Raw genomic sequence first — 19,199 nt, forward strand, 5'->3', positions numbered from 1 at the left:
GACTTCTCTAGCTACACTATGGGGTTGTTTGGTTAGATGTAAGTAGGTGTAATGTAAAAAGTTTTACCTGTGAAACTTGCTTTTGGGTGTTTGGTTAGATGTAAAAGCTACTTTTACATGGGAAAAGTTTTACAAGAAACTCTCATTTTACAGCATTTTAACTCACAACAACTTTTGTTGTGAGTTAAAATCCTGTAAAACAAAACTTTTACAGTCACCATCTCACACTCTCTACCACTGTTAATAAACTCCACCGCTGACGACGATCTCCACCACCGGCGACAGCCTCCGGCACCGACCGAAGAGTTCCTCCACCACCGGCGATAAGCAGGTGGGCAAGATTTGTCTTTCTGTCACTCTCTCTCTCTCTAGATCCATAGATCTGGTTTCTTCCTCTTAAATGTTTTTGGTTGATCGTAATGTGTGCAGATCTTGTGAGGAGAAAGAAAAAGAAGAGTTTGAAGAAACCTGTCAAGATCTCCTCACAGGTAATTGATCAAATCTCTCTCTCTTTTTGCTCATCTCTTGATTTTTGTTGGATCTATGGTTTAATTGAAAGAAAAAGAAGAGATTGTTGTGATTGCTGTTGCTCTTACTTGTTGATCGATTGGTGAAAAAGAAGAAGAGATTGTTGTGATTGTTATTGCTCTTACTTCTGGTTGATCCTTGGCTGAAAAAGAAGAAGAGATTGTTGTGATTGTTGTTGCTCTTACTTCTTGAATTTATGCATTGAACTTTTCTGGATATCCCACTAGTTAGTGTCTTTGATTTTTTTTTTCTCATACATCTCTTACTGTTCACAAAACAACTGGGTTGAAGAAACACTGAAAGGCATAGAAGGTGACTGTAAAAGTAAAAGGAGCAAAATGACAATGTGTTAATGGACTCAAGCGTGCACTAGCATGTGGTTTTGAATGTTAGGATGGAGATTAATGTGAGGTACTCTTGTTCAAAGTTTGGGTCTTTACTTGGTCAACTCAACCCTTTGTAGTTTTGACCTTGGATATAATAATTCAATTTTGGCTATTAATCAAGAAATGCTCCAGATTTTTGCAAAAAAATCTGAATAATTTTTATATTTCATTTATCTCTTTGAGTTATTTGTTTGCATTATATATATATATATATATATATATATATATCACTCTATTGGTTCTAATTAATCCATAACCAAGGTTTTAATCTTGCTTAAGGTTGCATAGATATATAAGTGTGAGGTGATGTAATAGAACAAGTTCTATTAAATTTAATATACCAAACTCATACAAGTTCTATTAAATTTATATACCAAACTCATTAATATATACAAGATAATGATCTAATAGCAATGAATAATGATAAAAGGTTATGCTTTTCTTTCATTCTCGATAAATTTAAATGAAAGAACTAAATACAATAATTTAAAAATAATTATATTAAACAACTCGTACTGGATTCTCTTTAGAGTGAACTTTTGAAAAAAAATATTTATAATTATTTAATTATATAAGAGAATAATATAAAGATGAGTGTTGTAATAGTAATAAAAGCATTACTTTATCTAATAGTTATGATAGTATGGGTTTTTGGTATAATGATATTTTTCCCTATATTATGAACTTGTTTGATCTGTATTAATATTTTTTCCCTATATTGACTACCACAACATGATTTATAGATGGATACAAATTTTGAAGATGAATATGCTGCAGTTGCCTCCGCTGTGTTTGTTAGTATTCTAGCTTTAATGTGGTATAGAGGAAGAAGACTTAATTTGCCATGGGAACCTTACTACAATAGGGATGAACAACGCACCAATTATATTTCAAGAATTATAAATAGTTCTGATGCCGCTAGTATATCAATGCTAAGAATGAGACGAGCATCATTTTTTGGACTATGTGATATATTAAAGACGAAAGGATTATTATTCAACACTTTACATGTAAGTGTTGAAGAGCAAATAGCCATATTCCTTCATGTTGTTGGGCATAATATGAGAAATAGAGTCATTGGAATGAATTCTTTACGACCCGGAGAAACTATTAGCCGATATTTCCACCATGTGTTGCATGCTATTGGAGAACTTCGCAGTGAGTTCATCATACCACCTAATACCGCTACTAGCCCGATCATAGCACAAGATTCAAGATTCATGCCATATTTTAAGGTAAAAAAATTTTACAATTAATTATGAGTAAATTGGGTAAAAGAATTACTACGCCTACTAATTTTTCATTACTAATTAGGACTGCATTGGAGCACTTGATGGCACACATATTCATGCCTCTGTTCCTAATGATATTGTGGCACGTTTTCGGGGGAGAAAACCTTATCCCACTCAAAATGTATTAGCTGCAGTTAATTTTGAATTACGATTTACATATGTGCTAACTGGTTGGGAGGGCTCAGCTCATGATGTACTTGTCTTTCGGAATGCCTTGGAAAGAGAAGACAGGCTTATAGTGCCAGAAGGTAACATACCATTCTATAAAAATTAAAATATTTAACCTATTACAATTATGTAATAACTAGTATTTTGTTTTGTTATAGGGAAATATTACCTTGTTGATGCAAGGTATTCTACACGACCTAGCTATATATCACCTTTTCGTGGTGTCCGATACCATCTTAAAGAATTTAGTGCACATTCTCCATCAAATAACAAAGAATTGTTTAACTATAGGCATTCTTCTTTGCGTACGTCAGTAGAATGAGCTTTCGGAGCATTAAAAAACCGTTTCAAGATCTTGACGTCTAGGTCATTTTTTCCTTTTGAAATACAAATAGATATTGTGATCGCATGTTGCATTTTACATAATTATATTCTACTAGGAGGTAGTGATATGTACGTACCAAACCTTGAAGAGTGGGAACCTAATTCAAATGTGTGTGAGATAAGAACGCAATCCCAAGTTTGTGAAGAAATAAGAGAATGGTTAGCAATACAAGAAACAATCATGAATGACATGTGGAGTAATAGATAAAACTAGCTTCTTATATTGTAGCGCTTTTTTTAAAAAAAAATGTGTACCTTCATGCAATATTCTTTTTTTTCTTTTTTCTTTTTTTTGCATTATGTTTGTAAGTTTTGATGTTTCCTTGTACAAGGCAAATTAAGTATCATTGGATATACCTTCATTTGTGAGTTATGATTTTTTTGCATTATATTGTAAGTTTTGATGCTACCTTCATTTGTGATTATTTTTTTTATTTTTTATTTTTTGCATATTACTTCTTCTAAGTTTTGATGAGTATGTTGGCTTCATTGATTTTATTAAATATTAATATCTTTTAAATAATTTCATTTATGCTAATTACTAATTATAGATGGAATCTCAAGATATGACACCAGAAAGCCATAACTTGGCTAGGAAGAAAGCATCAACTAATGTTCGATGGACTATAATGATGACATTTTTCATGCTAACATCTTTTGTTGAGCAAGCAAATCTTGGGCTTAAATCTGATAAGGGATTTAAGAATGTTGCTCTCAACGTAGTTGCAAGAGCTGTAAGTGCGAGGTTCAACCTAGCTGTGAGTGACACACATGTCAACAATCGTCTTCAGCATGTAAGAAAAATATGGTTAATCATTAAGAAAATTAAGAGTTTAAGTGGTGTGTCATGGGATGATGTGGAGAAAAAAAAATAGTCATGGGAGAAGAGGAATACCAAATATTTATACAAGTAAGTCATACATTGTGGTTAATGATTAATAGTTCATATTACATTTTGGACATTAACCCTAATTGTAGAATGCAATGTTTATTATACAGGCGCACCCTGGAGAAGAGATTTATATCAATAAACCAATACACGATTATGATTAAATGGCTATTGTATGTGGGAATGATCAAGCAACGGGGTCTTTTGCAAGAATAGGTTCTCAAAGCTCTAGGAGCCTAGGTGCACGCATGGTAATTGATCTTGACAACCAAACCCAATGATTTGATGATTTTGATGACTTTGCACCAAATGAAACTCCTACTAATGACACACCAACATCCGCCACTTCCACGGCAAAAAAAGGTAAAAAACGTGCGAAGTATGCTAATGCGGATGAAGAAATCATGCGAGATGTAAAGTTTGAACTAGGAAGAATTGCAAATGCGTTGGAGGCGGATAAGAGCAAATTTATTAGTAAAGAATTGCTTGATGAAATCATGACCTTAAGTGCTCACTATAGTGAATACGACCTTGGACGAGCATATGACTATTTGCTCCAAAATCTCCGTTTAGCAAATGGATTTATGAATAAAACCCATTCTCTTCAATGTATTTGGATGGATGACTTTCTTGATCGTTTGAGGGATGGTCGCCAAGCATGAGTTAAATTGGGCAAATATTAGGTTGTGCTTTGTTTGTTGTTTGGACAATATTATGTTGTATTGTATTTTGTCATTTGAACAATTAATGTTATATTTTATTTTGTTGTTTAGACAAGTAGTATATCATGTTGTATTTAATTTTGTTGAACTCATGGACCAATGTTATATTTTGTTTAGTTGAACTCATGGACCAATGGTGTATTTTGTTTTGTTGAACTTATTATGATGCTAAATTTGGACTAATGTTGTATTTTTTAGGATGTTACATTTTGAATGAATGTTTAATGTGCAAAATGTAATATGAACTATTAGGGTTAATTGTAACACCGATGGTGGGGTTAGCCATAACCCCGATGCCGGGGTTATATCTCCAATATCGGATTTAGTAACCCCGATGCCGAGGTTATATTTTTTTTCTCATTTAAAATCCCTAGTAATAACATGATTATAAAAATAGTAATTTATGCTTTATTAAATTTGATATTATATTTTAAAATACCAATTGTTATTTAATTTAGATAGGAAAATATATTTATGGCATATAATTAAATTGTATTATATTTTTTAAATTTAATAAATCACCACTAAATTAATTAATTTTTTTAATTAATCTTAATCGTAATTAATGCGAGTTAGATAATTAATAGTTTTTGAAGATAAAATTGAATCATAGTATATAATTAAAAAAAATTATGAATAATATTAAATAATTATAGTATATAAATATGTGATAGGGGTAATCTTACCACTTCACTTACGTGGTAACTATACCTCACAACTTATATCAAACCAAACAAAAAAAAACAAATACAGCATGTCAAATTACAGCAAACCAAACAGCTATGATGTAAGTTAAAATACAATATTTTCACTTACACGTGTAAGTGAAAATACTGACATACAAACAACCCCTATATGAAAGTTGAAATCTGAAGGAAATGGTTACCTAAGACCCTTTTCTCCAAATATGTACAAGAATTATAAGATGCATTTTTGGAATATAACGACCTTCTTTTGTGTCAGCAAAACTGGTTCCAGCATTCCACATGATATTCGAACCTGTACCTCACACCACTTACCCCTACCAAACAATAAATAATTTCACTTTTAATGAGGGTATTTTGAGAAATAATATTTGGCATCACATCAGGGAGCATCCCACACTTAACATTTTATTCCTATTGGTTTCCAATAGAGGTAGGTATCTTTTGTTATTATTTATCCAACAACATCTACCGAACCCTTAATGGTGTGTCTGATTGAATGTTAAAAGATATTGGGGTTAAGATTTGAAAATTTGAAATCGTTTTAGAGGAAAACTTTGATATGGACTTGACCTAACTTCAATAAATTAATATAAATTAAAATAAATATTTTTAGATTAGAATTTTAATTTTTTATTTGATGATAGTTGTTTATTAAAATTATATATTTAGAAAAAAATTATCATATAAATTTAACTAATTAAATTAATCAAATCTTAAAGAACAAGATTGGCGAGCTAACCTTGGATGCTTGACCGGAACTTTGTGGCAATTCCAGGTTAGCAGGTTAACCTTACAGTCAAACATAGACCTTGTTGAATAGAGGTAAAATGCTTTAATTAGTCTTACTACCTTCAATCAAACACAATAGTTCAATCATGAGTTTATAAACATAATTTTTTTTTTTTTAGTTTTGGCCTGTGATCCTCAAAATTCCCTAATCCATGTTTCTTTTAAATCCTAACAGATCAAATGTAAGTGTGGGGGTCATTTCTAGATATCTATGAGATATCCATGAGGTCAAATAAATTGTTAATTGTAGATGTACTGTTTATTCACTGTTTATCGGTCCTCTATGGGAAGATGATGTCGTTTCCCTCCCTTCCAGAGTTGCAAGGCAGTGGGGATTTATAAACTTGGTTTAGTTCTTGAAATATCTTCTGGGCGTGCACATTGTAGGAATTTAATTGCCTCATGTGATGTCTGACCGAGTTAATAAATCTCTAGGGAGATCATTAAGCCACAGTAACTGGTGCATTTCTGTACCTGTTTATCCCTTGACACCCCATTATAAAATGGCACTTGCGGCTTTTATAAAAAAAATGATAAAGAAGAATTAGCTGCGCAAAAATAAAATATGTTGAATACAGACATTATGTAGTCATAGATATAACTGAAACTATATAGTGGTATGCAAGTGCAAGAGTAAAGAAGTAACTTAAGTCAACAATAATTAATATTTAACATTTAAATACTAAATATTCCATAGTTGCTTGCAATCAAGAAAATCAAAAAGTCAAGAGACAAAAGCAAAAAACACACAATTTATTTAACATTTTTAGAATTAGGTCACATAAAATAAACATCTAGTATAATACACAAGTCATAGAAAACATAACTACGCTGACTAAGAAAGTTTGGTGATTCTTTCAACACATATTACTAAAAATTTTAGCAAATAATTTGCTAATCAGAAGCATTATGACAAATAAAATATTTGCACTCATTAAAGTAGACAACAAATTGTAAACAATCAGGCCATGCAACTGAAACTTAATGGAAAACATGAAAATTCAATTTATGATCTGAATGGTTAAGCATATGATTATTGAAAGGGAAGAACAAAACATGTGGTGTTTTTGATAGACACAACATACCTATCAGATTCAAAAGCAAATCTCTCATTAAATGGATCCTTGAATGCATTTCTAAGCAAAATACGCTCTGCTACAATCATGCTTAATTCGCCCCAGTCCACTTAGGAAGAGATCAAAATTGGATTAAAAGGAAATATTAGCTATACAAGGCAGCATATTATACCCTAAAGCATTCATCAGCAATTAGTTGAAGAATAAAAAAAATACACCAAACCATGAAAAAGTAATAAGGAGCACATAAATTGACTAAAAAACTGCCACTCTCCATATATTCAAATAGTCACACACACACACACACACACAAAATGATAATAGTCTAATAAATGGTGGGTTATCCACAATTACTTAAAAAAGAAAAAGAAAAAAAAGAAAAAAAAGTGTTGGAACAAAACAAAGATTCATGATCAAGGAAAACACGTGTGTGCATGATATAGACAATATTCATGATCGATGTCTAATAAGTGGAGGGTTGATTCTCTAGTTAAGATACTACTAACAAAGATGCGAGTGTAAGTGCCAATAGTATAATAGTAGTGTGCGTAAAGTAAAGTGTCGGTCCACAGGGAAGAAGTTGATTACTAGTAATAACCCTAATTCCGGAAGATAGCCTAATTAACAAAGTGATAAGTGTGTGAATCAGAGAAAACAAAAGCAATAAATTTTGTAAAATACATGAGAGAAATCAGGGGAAGAAATGATGTTCAGGCATAGCATTCCTCTAGGGTTATGACGTGCAGGACAAAGGTTGTCTATGTATGCAATTATATTTGAATCGAGAGGTTTTCACAATTATACTAAGCCCCTCTCACTATAACAAAATATGCTATTTGCTACACATAAATTTGCAATGCATAAAAGTGTTGCAAATTTGTGACACAAATTGCAATAATGTGCGACAAAAAAATAAAAAATGTTGCAAAAAGAACTTAATTGTGTTGCAAAACAACCATCTAAGAACATCACAAAATATGTCGCAAAATTTTAGGACCCAGCATGTAATTGGTTTGCAACACAAATTGTGACACATTATTTGCAATGATCTATTGGCGTTACAAAATGTGCCGCAAAGTTTGGGGCTTGTTGTTTTTTAAAAAATAAAAAAAAATAAAAAAAATAAAAAAAACTTAAATAAAAAATAATAATATAATAGAAATGAAAAGTGAAAACAATAATAAGAAAAAAAAAGTATTTCTAAAAAAAGCGATAATAAAAAAACAAAGAAGGAAGATGACCAATAAGCAATTTTACCTTACCAAAAATTAAAAGCCTCCAACTCAATCTATAAGTACCATTCCATATAATTTTCCTTATATTTAATAATATTCATCGGTTTATATATATACATTATTATTTATTTTTAAAATCACTGTTTAATTAAAACAAATTAGGTATGCATAAAATAAATTAAATTAAATTAAATTTAATAATAATCTAATAATATAATAAAAAAATATTATATAATCTCCACCTTCTCAATCTCACTCATCCCAAGCTTCTTCAACATCCTTGTCTTCCTCCTCTTCAATCTCACTTCGCCACTCTCCGCCTTCCACTCTCAGTCTCGTGCTTGGAGATCTAAAGCTCTCCATCAATGGCGTCTCCCCGGATCCTTCCTTCTTCTCTTATTCAGATGCTCGCCGCCTTTATTTTTTTTTGGCAATGTTGTTATTATTAATTACCAAGTGTTTGTTGAGATATATGAGAGAAATGCAAAAGAGTATTCACTCACACTCACAGCTTACAAGAAGAAGAGGATACCAGGAAGCATACTTGCTTAAAAGTGATAGAGCAAAGGTTACAACTTAAATAGGATATAAGATAGTTGACTTGTCATGCTGACACAAATGTAAGAAAGGACAAAACAAAGAAAGCAAAAGGGAGAAAAGAAAAGTAAACATCCAATCCAAGAGCAGCATGATAATACTCCATTCAAAAACCATGCAGACGTACACAGTAGACTCACTCTAGAGTCTAAACACTGCACACCTTCTTCATAGCATTTAATGAGGTTCAGAGTAAATCCATCAACAGTGTTTGTTGTCGGAAAGTGAATATCTTATCGAAATATGGCTAGAGCTTGGATGCTATAGTGGTTAGGGATTTTGTTTTTATTAACGCTAATCATAAGTGGAATGGATGTAGGATAGCATGATCTTGTTTCATTTGATGAATTGCCTTATGATGTTGAAAACAAATTGACAAAGCTTTAATTGAAAAATGGATTGGTTGGTTTGCTGCCATATTTTGTGATGCATAGGCATGCAGGAGATTTATTGAGAATTCTGAAATATGACCTTTGTATGTCAGGATTAATATATGAATTGTTGCATATTTTATAGCAGTCTTAGGATCTATTTGTTTGCTTACATTTTTATTGAGGTCTGATGATCAAAATTTTGATTTAAATAGTGATTAGGCCTTTTTCCTCCATTTCATTCGGTAACTGGGATTAGTTGTTGGCTGTGGTTTGGGTTTTCAACTTTTCATCCTTTGAGTGTTTCTTTTATGCTAGCTGGACATGATTTTGTCTTGATGTAATTTACTATCATTTTTTAGGGTATCGGTTGTGGAAATCAACTTAAGTTGAGTTTTCATTCGCTGAGATATAATCATATAAGTGAATATGTTACAACATCAATTTGATAATTTAGAGGTATTTGATTAAATTTCCGTGACCAAAGTTGTAAGATATGAAAACACTAATGATAAAATATTGTGATTCTTGTTATGAAGTAGAAGATTACAAGAATAAGTAGACCTTGATTTTATTTTATTTTATTTTTTTGTCTTGCCTTATTTGAAGTTTTCTCCATTTGTTCCATGTACTTCTTATCTGATTCTGTTGCATATCTAGCTTGATTCGTTTTTCCATCAAAGTAAACTTTATAAGAATTATAACCTGCATGTGGAATTCACTTCCATTGAGCAATAGAAGCCAGTGTATCTCTTTCTATGCTATCTATTTGTGAATAAATATATAACCGTGTTATGTGTGTGTGTTTTGGTGGTAATTGTTGGTTCATGCAATTTCGTAGAGAAATTGATGGAGACAATTCTATAAATTACTCTTGAGTGTGTTTTCAGCCAGATATTTCATTTGGGAAAAGGCATTGTGTATGTGTTTTGGTGGTAATTTTTGGTTCATGCAATTTCGTAGAGAAATTGATGGAGACAATTCTATAAATTACTCTTATATGTGTTTTCAGCTAGATATTTCATTAGGGAAAAGGCATTCAAAAAAATTTATTTGAGTTGTAGAGGTATAAGGTGTACTTGGTGATAGCAGACTCTCATGTTTCATCTTTCTAATCTCCAAAGTTGCATACTTTACTTTCATGTGTACCTGTGATGAAATCCATTAAAATACATTGGATTTGGACCTCATACTTTTGGCATTTCTAAATCTTCTTGTTAAATATTTTGATAAATAAATTAATATGAGCGGAAGATGTTAACTTTCTAGTTTCTATTGGTGGGAGAATTCAAATGGTTCGTATTCTTTTCTACAGCCTAATTTAGAGTTCTGTGTAGTGATTGAGAAATTCAAATGGGTCATAAAATATCACTACAAGAAAAAATGCTATTTGCGACACATATATTTGCGACACATAAATGTGTCGCAGATTTGCGACACAAATTGTAACCATTTGTGACAAAAAAACCAGAAACATTGCAGTTATAAACAAATTGTGTCGCAAAAAAATGCCCATACAAGAATGTCGCTAATTTTGTTGCAAAAGTTTTTGCACCTACCATATAATGGTTTGCGACACAGATTGCGACATATTATTTGCAACGATCTATCGGCGTCGCAAACGTTGTTGCAAACGTTGGCACCTAACATGCAATTGGTATGCGACACAGATTGCGACACATTATTTGCAACGATTTTTTGTGTCACAAACTGTGTCGCAAAATTTGGTGTATGCTTCCAAAGTTCTAGTGGTGATTTTTATGTCTTATTGTTAAATTATAATATATAATTATTTATGTGTGTATGTGTGTGAAAGAGAATATCCATTTTTCATTTTTTTTATTCTGAACAATGAATTAAGCAAGATTTTTAACAAGGGTACGTTTACCATATAACTGAATTGCCAGTGAAAAAAAATTTAAAATAATAATAATTTTGAAAAAATATTGTAAGTAATTTTCATAAGTTATATCCAATTGATTTTTTATTATCTTATTTTTCAGAATATTCTTATAATTTATAAAATAAATTATTATAACATTATTTTTTTATATTTGTTTTATAGTGTTTATTTTTTAATTTAATTATAATTCTTAATATATATCAAAAATTCAATTTTGATAATATTATACTTTATCAAATATAAATATAAAATTAAATAAAACTTAAAATAATATATTAATAGAAAATTTGAAGTATTATTTTCAAATTAGTCACTATCAAAATAGATTTTGGGTAAATTGTGGGTAAATGTTTAGTTTAATATATATATATATATATATATATATATATATATATATATATATATATATATATATATAGGGATTTTTACTTGCATACCCCTGTAAAATCATGAATTTGCTTAAATACCCTCATAAAAATGATATTTGCTTGTATACCCATACAAATAAATTATATTTGCTTATATGCCCCTATGGTTAAGTTGACTCTTAATGGCGTTAAATCAATAGATGGAATAAGGGTAAATTACCAAAATAGGTTTGCTTATATACCCCTCTAAATTTTTCTCAGATGGCTTAGGTTGGATGATGTTAAGGGTAATTGGGTAATTTTGTTAAGTTAGGTTAAGTGGGAACTATGGTTAATTCCATAAACCCTAACGGTGGCTAACGGTAACTAATGACATGGATATATAAGTAAAAAAGTTAGTTTTATAGGGGTATACAAGCAAATAGTATTTTTATAGGGGTATTTAAGCAATTTCATAGTTTTGCAGGGGTATGCAAGCAATTTTCCCATATATCAATCGGCTAAATAATAATAATTTTTTTATGAGATTGCTAATATGTTTGATATGTCCATAAAAATCATATCCATGATTCATGGATATAGATATGAAGAGATTTATATTTATTTTTTATACAATTTAAATTTTTAATTTTTGATAGAAATTAGGGATGGCAATTTATACCCTACTCGACGGGTATAACTGTACCCGTATCCGTACTCGGTCAAAGAGGTTATTACCCCCTTTGACCGGGTAAAGGTATGGATTAGAGTATTACTCGTTATTTTTTGAACGGGTATGGGTCGGGTAAGGGTATGCCCCTACCCTACCCGTATCCTTATCCTTACCCTTACTCATGGACTCGTACCCTTACCCTCTCATATATATATATATGAGAAAATTGCTTGCATACCCCTGCAAAACTATGAAATTGCTTAAACAAGTAAAAATCCCTTGATATATTAATGGAATTTATCATGTATTTTTTAACAAGAAATTAATTTTGCATATATTTTGAAAATTTTTTAAAAAATAATTCTGATTTAATAAGTTGATTAATTATTAAAATATACGAGAGCTTGTTGTCAAGTTGTTTATTGTAAAACAAACATAAGATATTACAAAGGGTATCAAAAGTAATTTTACAAATGGTACTAAAAGTAATTTTACAATATTTTTGTCTAATATTTGAGAAAACAAACGAATAACAGAACAAAAAATTTTGTGCTGTCTATAAAATATCTAGAGATGATCCAGCCAAACCGAGTCCACTAGATTATTTTTCAAAATATCAAATATGGTACTGGACAAATAGTTGTGTATGTATTTACAAAGAGAATTTTTTTTATTCAAAAATGAAAACCTGCTACATTCACAAGGGTTCTTTTGCAAATGTAAAAGTACGAGGGCTTATTCGAAATTTACACCGCGAAACAGAACCCGCGACCGTCGAGCAAACGCTCAACCATCGTCTCCATCTCTGATCCCTTCTCCGCCCGCACTCGCCATCGATGAAGTGCCCTTCGATCGCGTGCCTATGGCCTCCTTCTCCGCCCTTCCACCGCGTCATCGCTGCTGTTGCCATCGGCTCTCCTCCGGTCCTCTACACTGGCGCCTCTGACAACTCCATCGTCTGGTGGCTTCTCTCTAATTCTAACTCCAAGATCCGCCCCATCGCGCTTCTCTGTGGCCATGCTGCTCCGATCTTGTCCCTCATTCCTTGTGTCTCATACGCCGAGCCATCCCTCTTCAGCATTTCTTCCGATGGCGTTCTCTGCGTCTGGAGCCGGACTACCGGCCGTTGCCACCGCCGTCGGCGACTTCCCCCATGGGTCGGGACTCCCGTCGCCATGTCTCGCCTCCCCTCGTCCTCAGGGAACTTGTGCGTCACGGGCGTCTCTCATGATTCGATCGCCGTTGTCGTCGTCGATTCCCACGGTCTCAATGTCGTGCAAACAGTATTCCATGGGAATCTAGTGATTTCTAGATCGGTGAAATCCGTGGTAGTTGAGGATAAAGGCAAGGATTTGACTGTGATCTTGGTGGATGGACGAGGGCAATCTCAGTTGTTGCCTGTATCGAAGGATTCTGATCCTGGTGGGGGATCTTCGAGTACTATGCCGAGAAGTTCTTCTCTTTCTTCTTCTGATCTCGCAAACTATAGTTCCGGAGATGGTTTATCCGAAGATGTTGAAGCTGTGGCGGTTGAAGCCCATGGGGAGCTCTTGGCTGTTATCTTTAGGGCTCGCTGTGAGTTTAGGTCGGTGAAAAATGGTGTATTAATTGGTGAGATCTCTTCTGAAGAGACGTGTTGGATTGGTGGAATGTTTCTTGAGACAGATGGATCTGGAATGCAGGGCTTGAGTGGAGACAATGTGAGGAGCTTCGCCATTTGGAGTGCTAATGGTGTTGCAATGATATACAGTATATACAGCTATGGTTTTTCAGATTCTCCATTGAAGTTTGAGATTGTATGTGAAATTTCAGCTTTGTCTCATTGCTCTAGTGAGACAGCAATAGTTCTATTCTGTGAGTTGGATCATTCACTCATTCATCTTGAATCGCTTTGTATGGCAGTGGGAGATTCATTTCTGTGGAAGCCCCATGTCACAATGTGGTCTGTTTCCGAATTTGAATCACAGAGATGGGTAGCTTAGGGAATAATTTGAGCAGGAGTATTGGAGAAGGTGGTTTTCCTGGTGATCTAATTTGGAGTTTCTCTTCCCTAAACCTTAATGAAGATGAGAAGCAAGGAGAGGAAGTGTTACGGCAACCCACTGCTTCTGGCTTCAACAGTTATGATCGTGTGGACAACAAGGACATAACAATGGGAATGTGCAGAAAGAACGGATTGTGTCATCCTCTATGGTACTATTTGAGGATTTTTGTGCACCATATGTAGTGGTTTATGGTTTCTATAATGGTGAAATTGAAGTGGTGCGGTTCTTGAATTTAGTGCTTGAGACTGATTCAGATGTTGGAAGTCCCTGCTATCTCATTGATCAGAGTATGTCTGAACAAATTTTCACAAGGGCACACCGGTGCAGTTCTTTGCCTGGCAGCACATCAAATGGCTGCCTCTTAAAATAATCAAAGCTTGAATCATGTATTAATATCAGGAAGCCTGGATTGCACGGTTCGAGTATGGAATTTGGATAATGGTTGTCTTCTTTGGATATTGCACCATCACATAGCTCCACTTAAGGAAATTATACTTCCACCACTACAGACTGCTCGACCTTGGAATGATTGCTTTCTTTCTGTAGGCGAGTATGGTTGTGTGGCTCTGGTCTCTATCCAGACATTGCGGGTGGAAAGAATGTTTCCTGGGCATCCAAGTTGTCCATCAATGGTTGTCTGGGACAGTAGAAGAGGCTTTATAGCTTGTCTTTGCAGAAATACCTCAGAATCCTCTGATGCAGCTAGCATTCTGTACCTTTGGGATCTGAAGAAAGGTGCTCAGGACTGTGTGATTCGTGGCATAGCATCTCGTTCAATGTTTGATCATTTCGGTAATAACAATCAGAATTTCATTGGCTTGGAAGATTTTGAATTTAGAGGTTCCTCACTACACAAGGTATTATGTTTTACTTTGTTTTATTCTTCTTTCGATCAACATTTCCATTTTCTGATGATTAAATTTCTTATTAAAACACTTGCATATTTCATATTAGAGCACTAAAAATTGATCATACAAGACAAGACAAGATCAAAACCTTAACCAATAAAAATGTGGAACAAACCTGGATCAATGAAGAGACACAACCTGCATGGCACAATAGTAGATAGCTGTGTCAGGCATTATGTGTTTTGTGCTGGAAAGCATGCATCTTGATCATTGTTCTTTTGCATCTCATGCTCAACACTTGCATCCTATTCAACTTTTTTTTGTAGCTATTGATATTGATCATTCTTCAGGATCACAGAGAAAAAGATTGTTTGACATATTCCTTGATTTCATGAAACTAGGTATTACTAAAGAAATTCCAGCTTTTTCAGGGTGGTAGAAGGGCCCTAATATCTGAATAATGTTAGCTAATCTATGCTATTGTATAATAGAAATTGGGAGAATGTTGAAGGCTTGCCATTTCTAGTTATGGACTCGTTTTATAAACGTTAGTTCTGTTCTGCTTTTTCTTCGCTGAAAATCTGAAATGTTGGTAATGTGCAAGTAGTTATTCTATCATTTTTATTTTCTCATTGCACCTCAGCCTCCATTTATAGATTCATGGAGCCAGTTAATTGTTTGTATTTCTCCCACATGTCATTTTTCTTTCATTATATTTTTATATATAGAACTTGTGGCTGCATACCAAGAGATGATCTAGAAGAAGAAAATAAATAAATAACTAATGGCCATTTTTTCTCAGATGATCAGATTGATTTCATTTTCAATTGTTGGATCTGCTTATTTCAATTTTATGGGAAATGAATTTGGACATCCAAATGTAAGACATCATTTCCACCATATCCCTTCTTTACCTAGTGTTTGTGTTTTTAGTGGTGCTTAAGTTATTTGGTTGTGGTTTATTAATTGCAAAATCTTCTGATCTTTTATAGAGAGTTGAGTTCCCAATGGAAAGCAACAACTATTCATTTGCTTTTGCCAATCGTAAATGGGATCTCTTGAAGGATAAGGGATTGCACATGGGCCTATGTAACTTTGATAAGGTATGAACCCTTGATTTGAATTCTTACTAAAATGTTTGAGGTCTTTGGAGCCTTGGCCATTTTATCAACTCATTAAAATTCTTGAGAAGTGAATTACGACTTGCCGTACAAGACCTGGTAAGTGGTAACTGTTTCGAATATCATTACATGAAATAGTAGAAGTTAAAAATTTTAACTTAATAATTTATTATCATCTTAATTTTGTTTATGACACTTTTCTTGGGTATTCCTAGATAATACCTAGAATTTTATATCACAGGCTGTTTAGAGTTATTAATTTAAGATGGGAGCATTTAGCTCTTCTTAGAGGTGTAACTTGTAAGAGTGAGTTTTACAAACAACCACCTTGTACATTATCTAATCTTGATCTCTTGATCACATAGATTTTGGAGAACACACAAAACACCCAAGCACCCTGAAGTTGATGATAAGCTTGTACATTTGATAGAATTTTACTGTTTATCATTGGTATGGCCAACTACTTCAAAAATTTTGACCAATTCTGATAATGACAACTTTCCAAATGCATAGCTATTTTCCCCACACTTCAAGTTTTGCAGGAGATGATGAAGTTAGACGAAAAGGAACAAATACTTTCCCGAAATCCATCAACAGTGCACCATGTAGATGACTTAAAAATGGTATGATTCATGTTACTTCGCTTAGTTCCTTTTTTTCTCGTGGGTTTTATGATCCCATTCAAGAAATAAGTCGTTAGGATTTTATGAGTTTGTTGTTATGCTCAACTTGGAGAACTGATGATTTTTTGTTAATCTAGTCAATAGATTTAGTATTCAGTGAAAAGGAGGGACAATATTATAAATGTCAAGGTGTGATGGTCAGCCATACATTTCTCTACATTGAAGATCTACTATTGTCTAGAACTCACTTAATGCTTAGTTGGAACTTGTTATGAAATGGGGATGTGATAAGTAACTTATATTGTGTAACTTAAACTATTATTAACAGTATTTTTTGAAAATGTAGATATCTTAATTCAAGCAGATGTTTTTGAAGAAATCTATCTTAAAACCAAAAATTTGCAATAGACATTAATTCTCATCATTTTTTTTCTTTTTTCTTTTTTTATATTTTTATAATTTATTAGACTATTTTTTGGCATTTATAGTTAATTTTGAAGTTTATTAACTATCAATAATTTTAAGTGGAAATTGCCAAAAAAACCCTCTAAGTTTGTAAAATTGCCAAAAACACTCCGTTAGTTTTGCAATCCCTAAAAACCCCTCCTTTAAAACAATATGTTTTTTTCAAACCCCAAAGCCCGTAACGGATGTGAACTGAGTGAGTTTCAAATTTTTACGGACGAAATGCCCTCAGATGGGGAGATCGGACTGCAGCCCTATCCTCGCTGGCTTTGAGAGGGAAGCTGGGTGGGTTTCCGAGGGTAACCCCAAGAGACGAATTTATCGAGCCGCTTACTTTGCTTCTCAACTCGTGTCTTCGCCTTTTCCATTCCAAGCCGCCTCCGAAGTTGTCTCTACCGACCGAAGCCTCCGTAATGGTATTTCATCGCCTTTTTCCCCTTTCCACCCAGATCTCAAGGAGAAGTCCCCCGCGCAACTAGTTGGCATTTCACCGCCCGCAATCTAAGGGCATTGAGCATGGTTTTTATGTTAACCTGCTCACTATAAAGAAAGATTTTTCGGTTTTGTTTTTATGCTCCCTGCTTTTTGTCGAAGATATCAAGTCTCAGTGGGGATTTCTACCCGTTTTTCGGGTAGTCTCTACAGTGAGATTTCTCATTAGGTTTTGTCTTGTTTTGCATTTTTCAGATGTATACACTATCGAAATAGCTCGATTGTTATAATTTGTGTAATATTTATAATGTACATTTCCCTTTCGCTTGATATGGCTTTGCAGCTTTTACAAACGAGGTCGACGCTTAAGAAAACGAGATATTACAGCTTAAAATTTGTTGTCTCTCTCTTGCTATTCCTGCCTGCTTAAGAAAATGGGTCTCGCTTAACATTTGATATCTCTCGCTTAATCAATCGAGAGGTTACCGCTTAAAAACCTTATATTTCCGCTAAACTTTTGGTCAATACCGCATGTTGAATGTATTGTTATCAGTAAGCAGGTTTCAGGATTGACGCGGCTCAACCCTAGTTAACGGGCGATGCTATTCGACACCGGTCTGGGAGACCTTAGTCGAATGAAAAGATAACACTGACCGATTAATCGAGATTATTCGAAGGACACCGCTAGCCGCTCAATCGAAATGGAAGCTACATACCAAGAGAGGGCCCCTCTCGATTCTCTTTTGCAAAGGCACTGACGGTCGCACCAATAAATTCGTGATCGGGGAAAGCCTCACCGAGTCTCATGCCCTCGTGACGTGGGCCCTCGCTCTGGTCTCGTCATAGGGCGATGGCGACGCAGCAGTGCCTTCGTAAGAAGAAGACTAGGTCGCGTCAAGGGCTGTATTTATCAAAAACCCACGAGACACGTAGACTCCATCAAGAGCACTCTAGTGCAACTCGCTCGACATGTAGGAGTAAGAAGATAATTTTGTCAAACTCCCGATGGCGCATCTCACGGGTACAGCCCTCTTCCCAAATACATCATGCTCGTGCTCAAACCCTGGATTGTTGATTACGTCGACGATCTACCACCCATCGGGCGACACGCACGGAGCAGCGACGACAAGTGGCTTTCATGGAGGATATTCCCAAGCGAAACTACTCGAGCGCAAGATAGATGCGCTGGGAAGAAAGACCAACACGTGGTACATTAAGGGTCGCTCTGGTCCAGCTTAACGCCCTGTTTTGACGAAATGACCGAACTGGAAGAAAGTCCGCTTTAAGAAGATCCCAAAGATGTCAGCTACTTTGAAAGTATTTCACCTGAAGCGTTTACCAGAGAAACCAAACTTTGTCATCGTCAATGGGAAAAGAGGTAATAAATCAGCTGACAACGCTTAATATAAGTCTTTAATGTTTAAACATATTATTTAGTGTTTACCTTTAGTATTTACCATTTAAAAGCTATTCATACTGGTTTAAATATTTTGTTCTCCGTTTAAATATATTCTATAACCTTAAATATATAACCAACTGTTTAAATATGGTTTTTACAGCTTTAAAATGATGATTTCGACGACATTGTTTGGTTTACA

The 19,199-nt window shown here is 34.0% G+C and overlaps 1 protein-coding gene across 4 annotated transcripts; it reads left to right on the forward strand.

Annotated features, from left to right (window-relative positions):
• Positions 1 to 12,792: 12,792 nt before the first annotated feature.
• On the forward strand, positions 12,793 to 16,725 carry LOC120251052. Of its 4 annotated transcripts, XM_039259593.1 has the most exons (5): positions 12,793 to 14,969; positions 15,763 to 15,840; positions 15,953 to 16,063; positions 16,447 to 16,531; positions 16,624 to 16,725. In XM_039259593.1, the coding sequence occupies exon 1, from the start codon at positions 12,904 to 12,906 to the stop codon at positions 14,047 to 14,049; it is 1,146 nt and encodes a 381-aa protein (XP_039115527.1). In that variant the 5' UTR covers positions 12,793 to 12,903; the 3' UTR covers positions 14,050 to 14,969; positions 15,763 to 15,840; positions 15,953 to 16,063; positions 16,447 to 16,531; positions 16,624 to 16,725. The 4 variants fall into 4 exon arrangements, with proteins under 4 accessions (XP_039115527.1, XP_039115528.1, XP_039115526.1 ...); XM_039259594.1 differs by lacking the exon at positions 16,447 to 16,531; XM_039259592.1 differs by lacking the exon at positions 16,624 to 16,725 and having other exon boundaries at positions 16,447 to 16,599.
• The last annotated feature ends 2,474 nt before the right edge of the window (positions 16,726 to 19,199 follow it).

The sequence above is a fragment of the Dioscorea cayenensis genome, chromosome 20 (assembly GCF_009730915.1).
Source record: "Dioscorea cayenensis subsp. rotundata cultivar TDr96_F1 chromosome 20, TDr96_F1_v2_PseudoChromosome.rev07_lg8_w22 25.fasta, whole genome shotgun sequence".
In the NCBI taxonomy this organism is placed as follows: domain Eukaryota; kingdom Viridiplantae; phylum Streptophyta; class Magnoliopsida; order Dioscoreales; family Dioscoreaceae; genus Dioscorea; species Dioscorea cayenensis.

Coding starts and splice junctions, on each gene's coding strand:
- LOC120251052 (XM_039259593.1), top strand. CDS start 12,904: ATGAAGTGCCCTTCGATCGCGTGCCTATGGCCTCCTTCTCCGCCCTTC.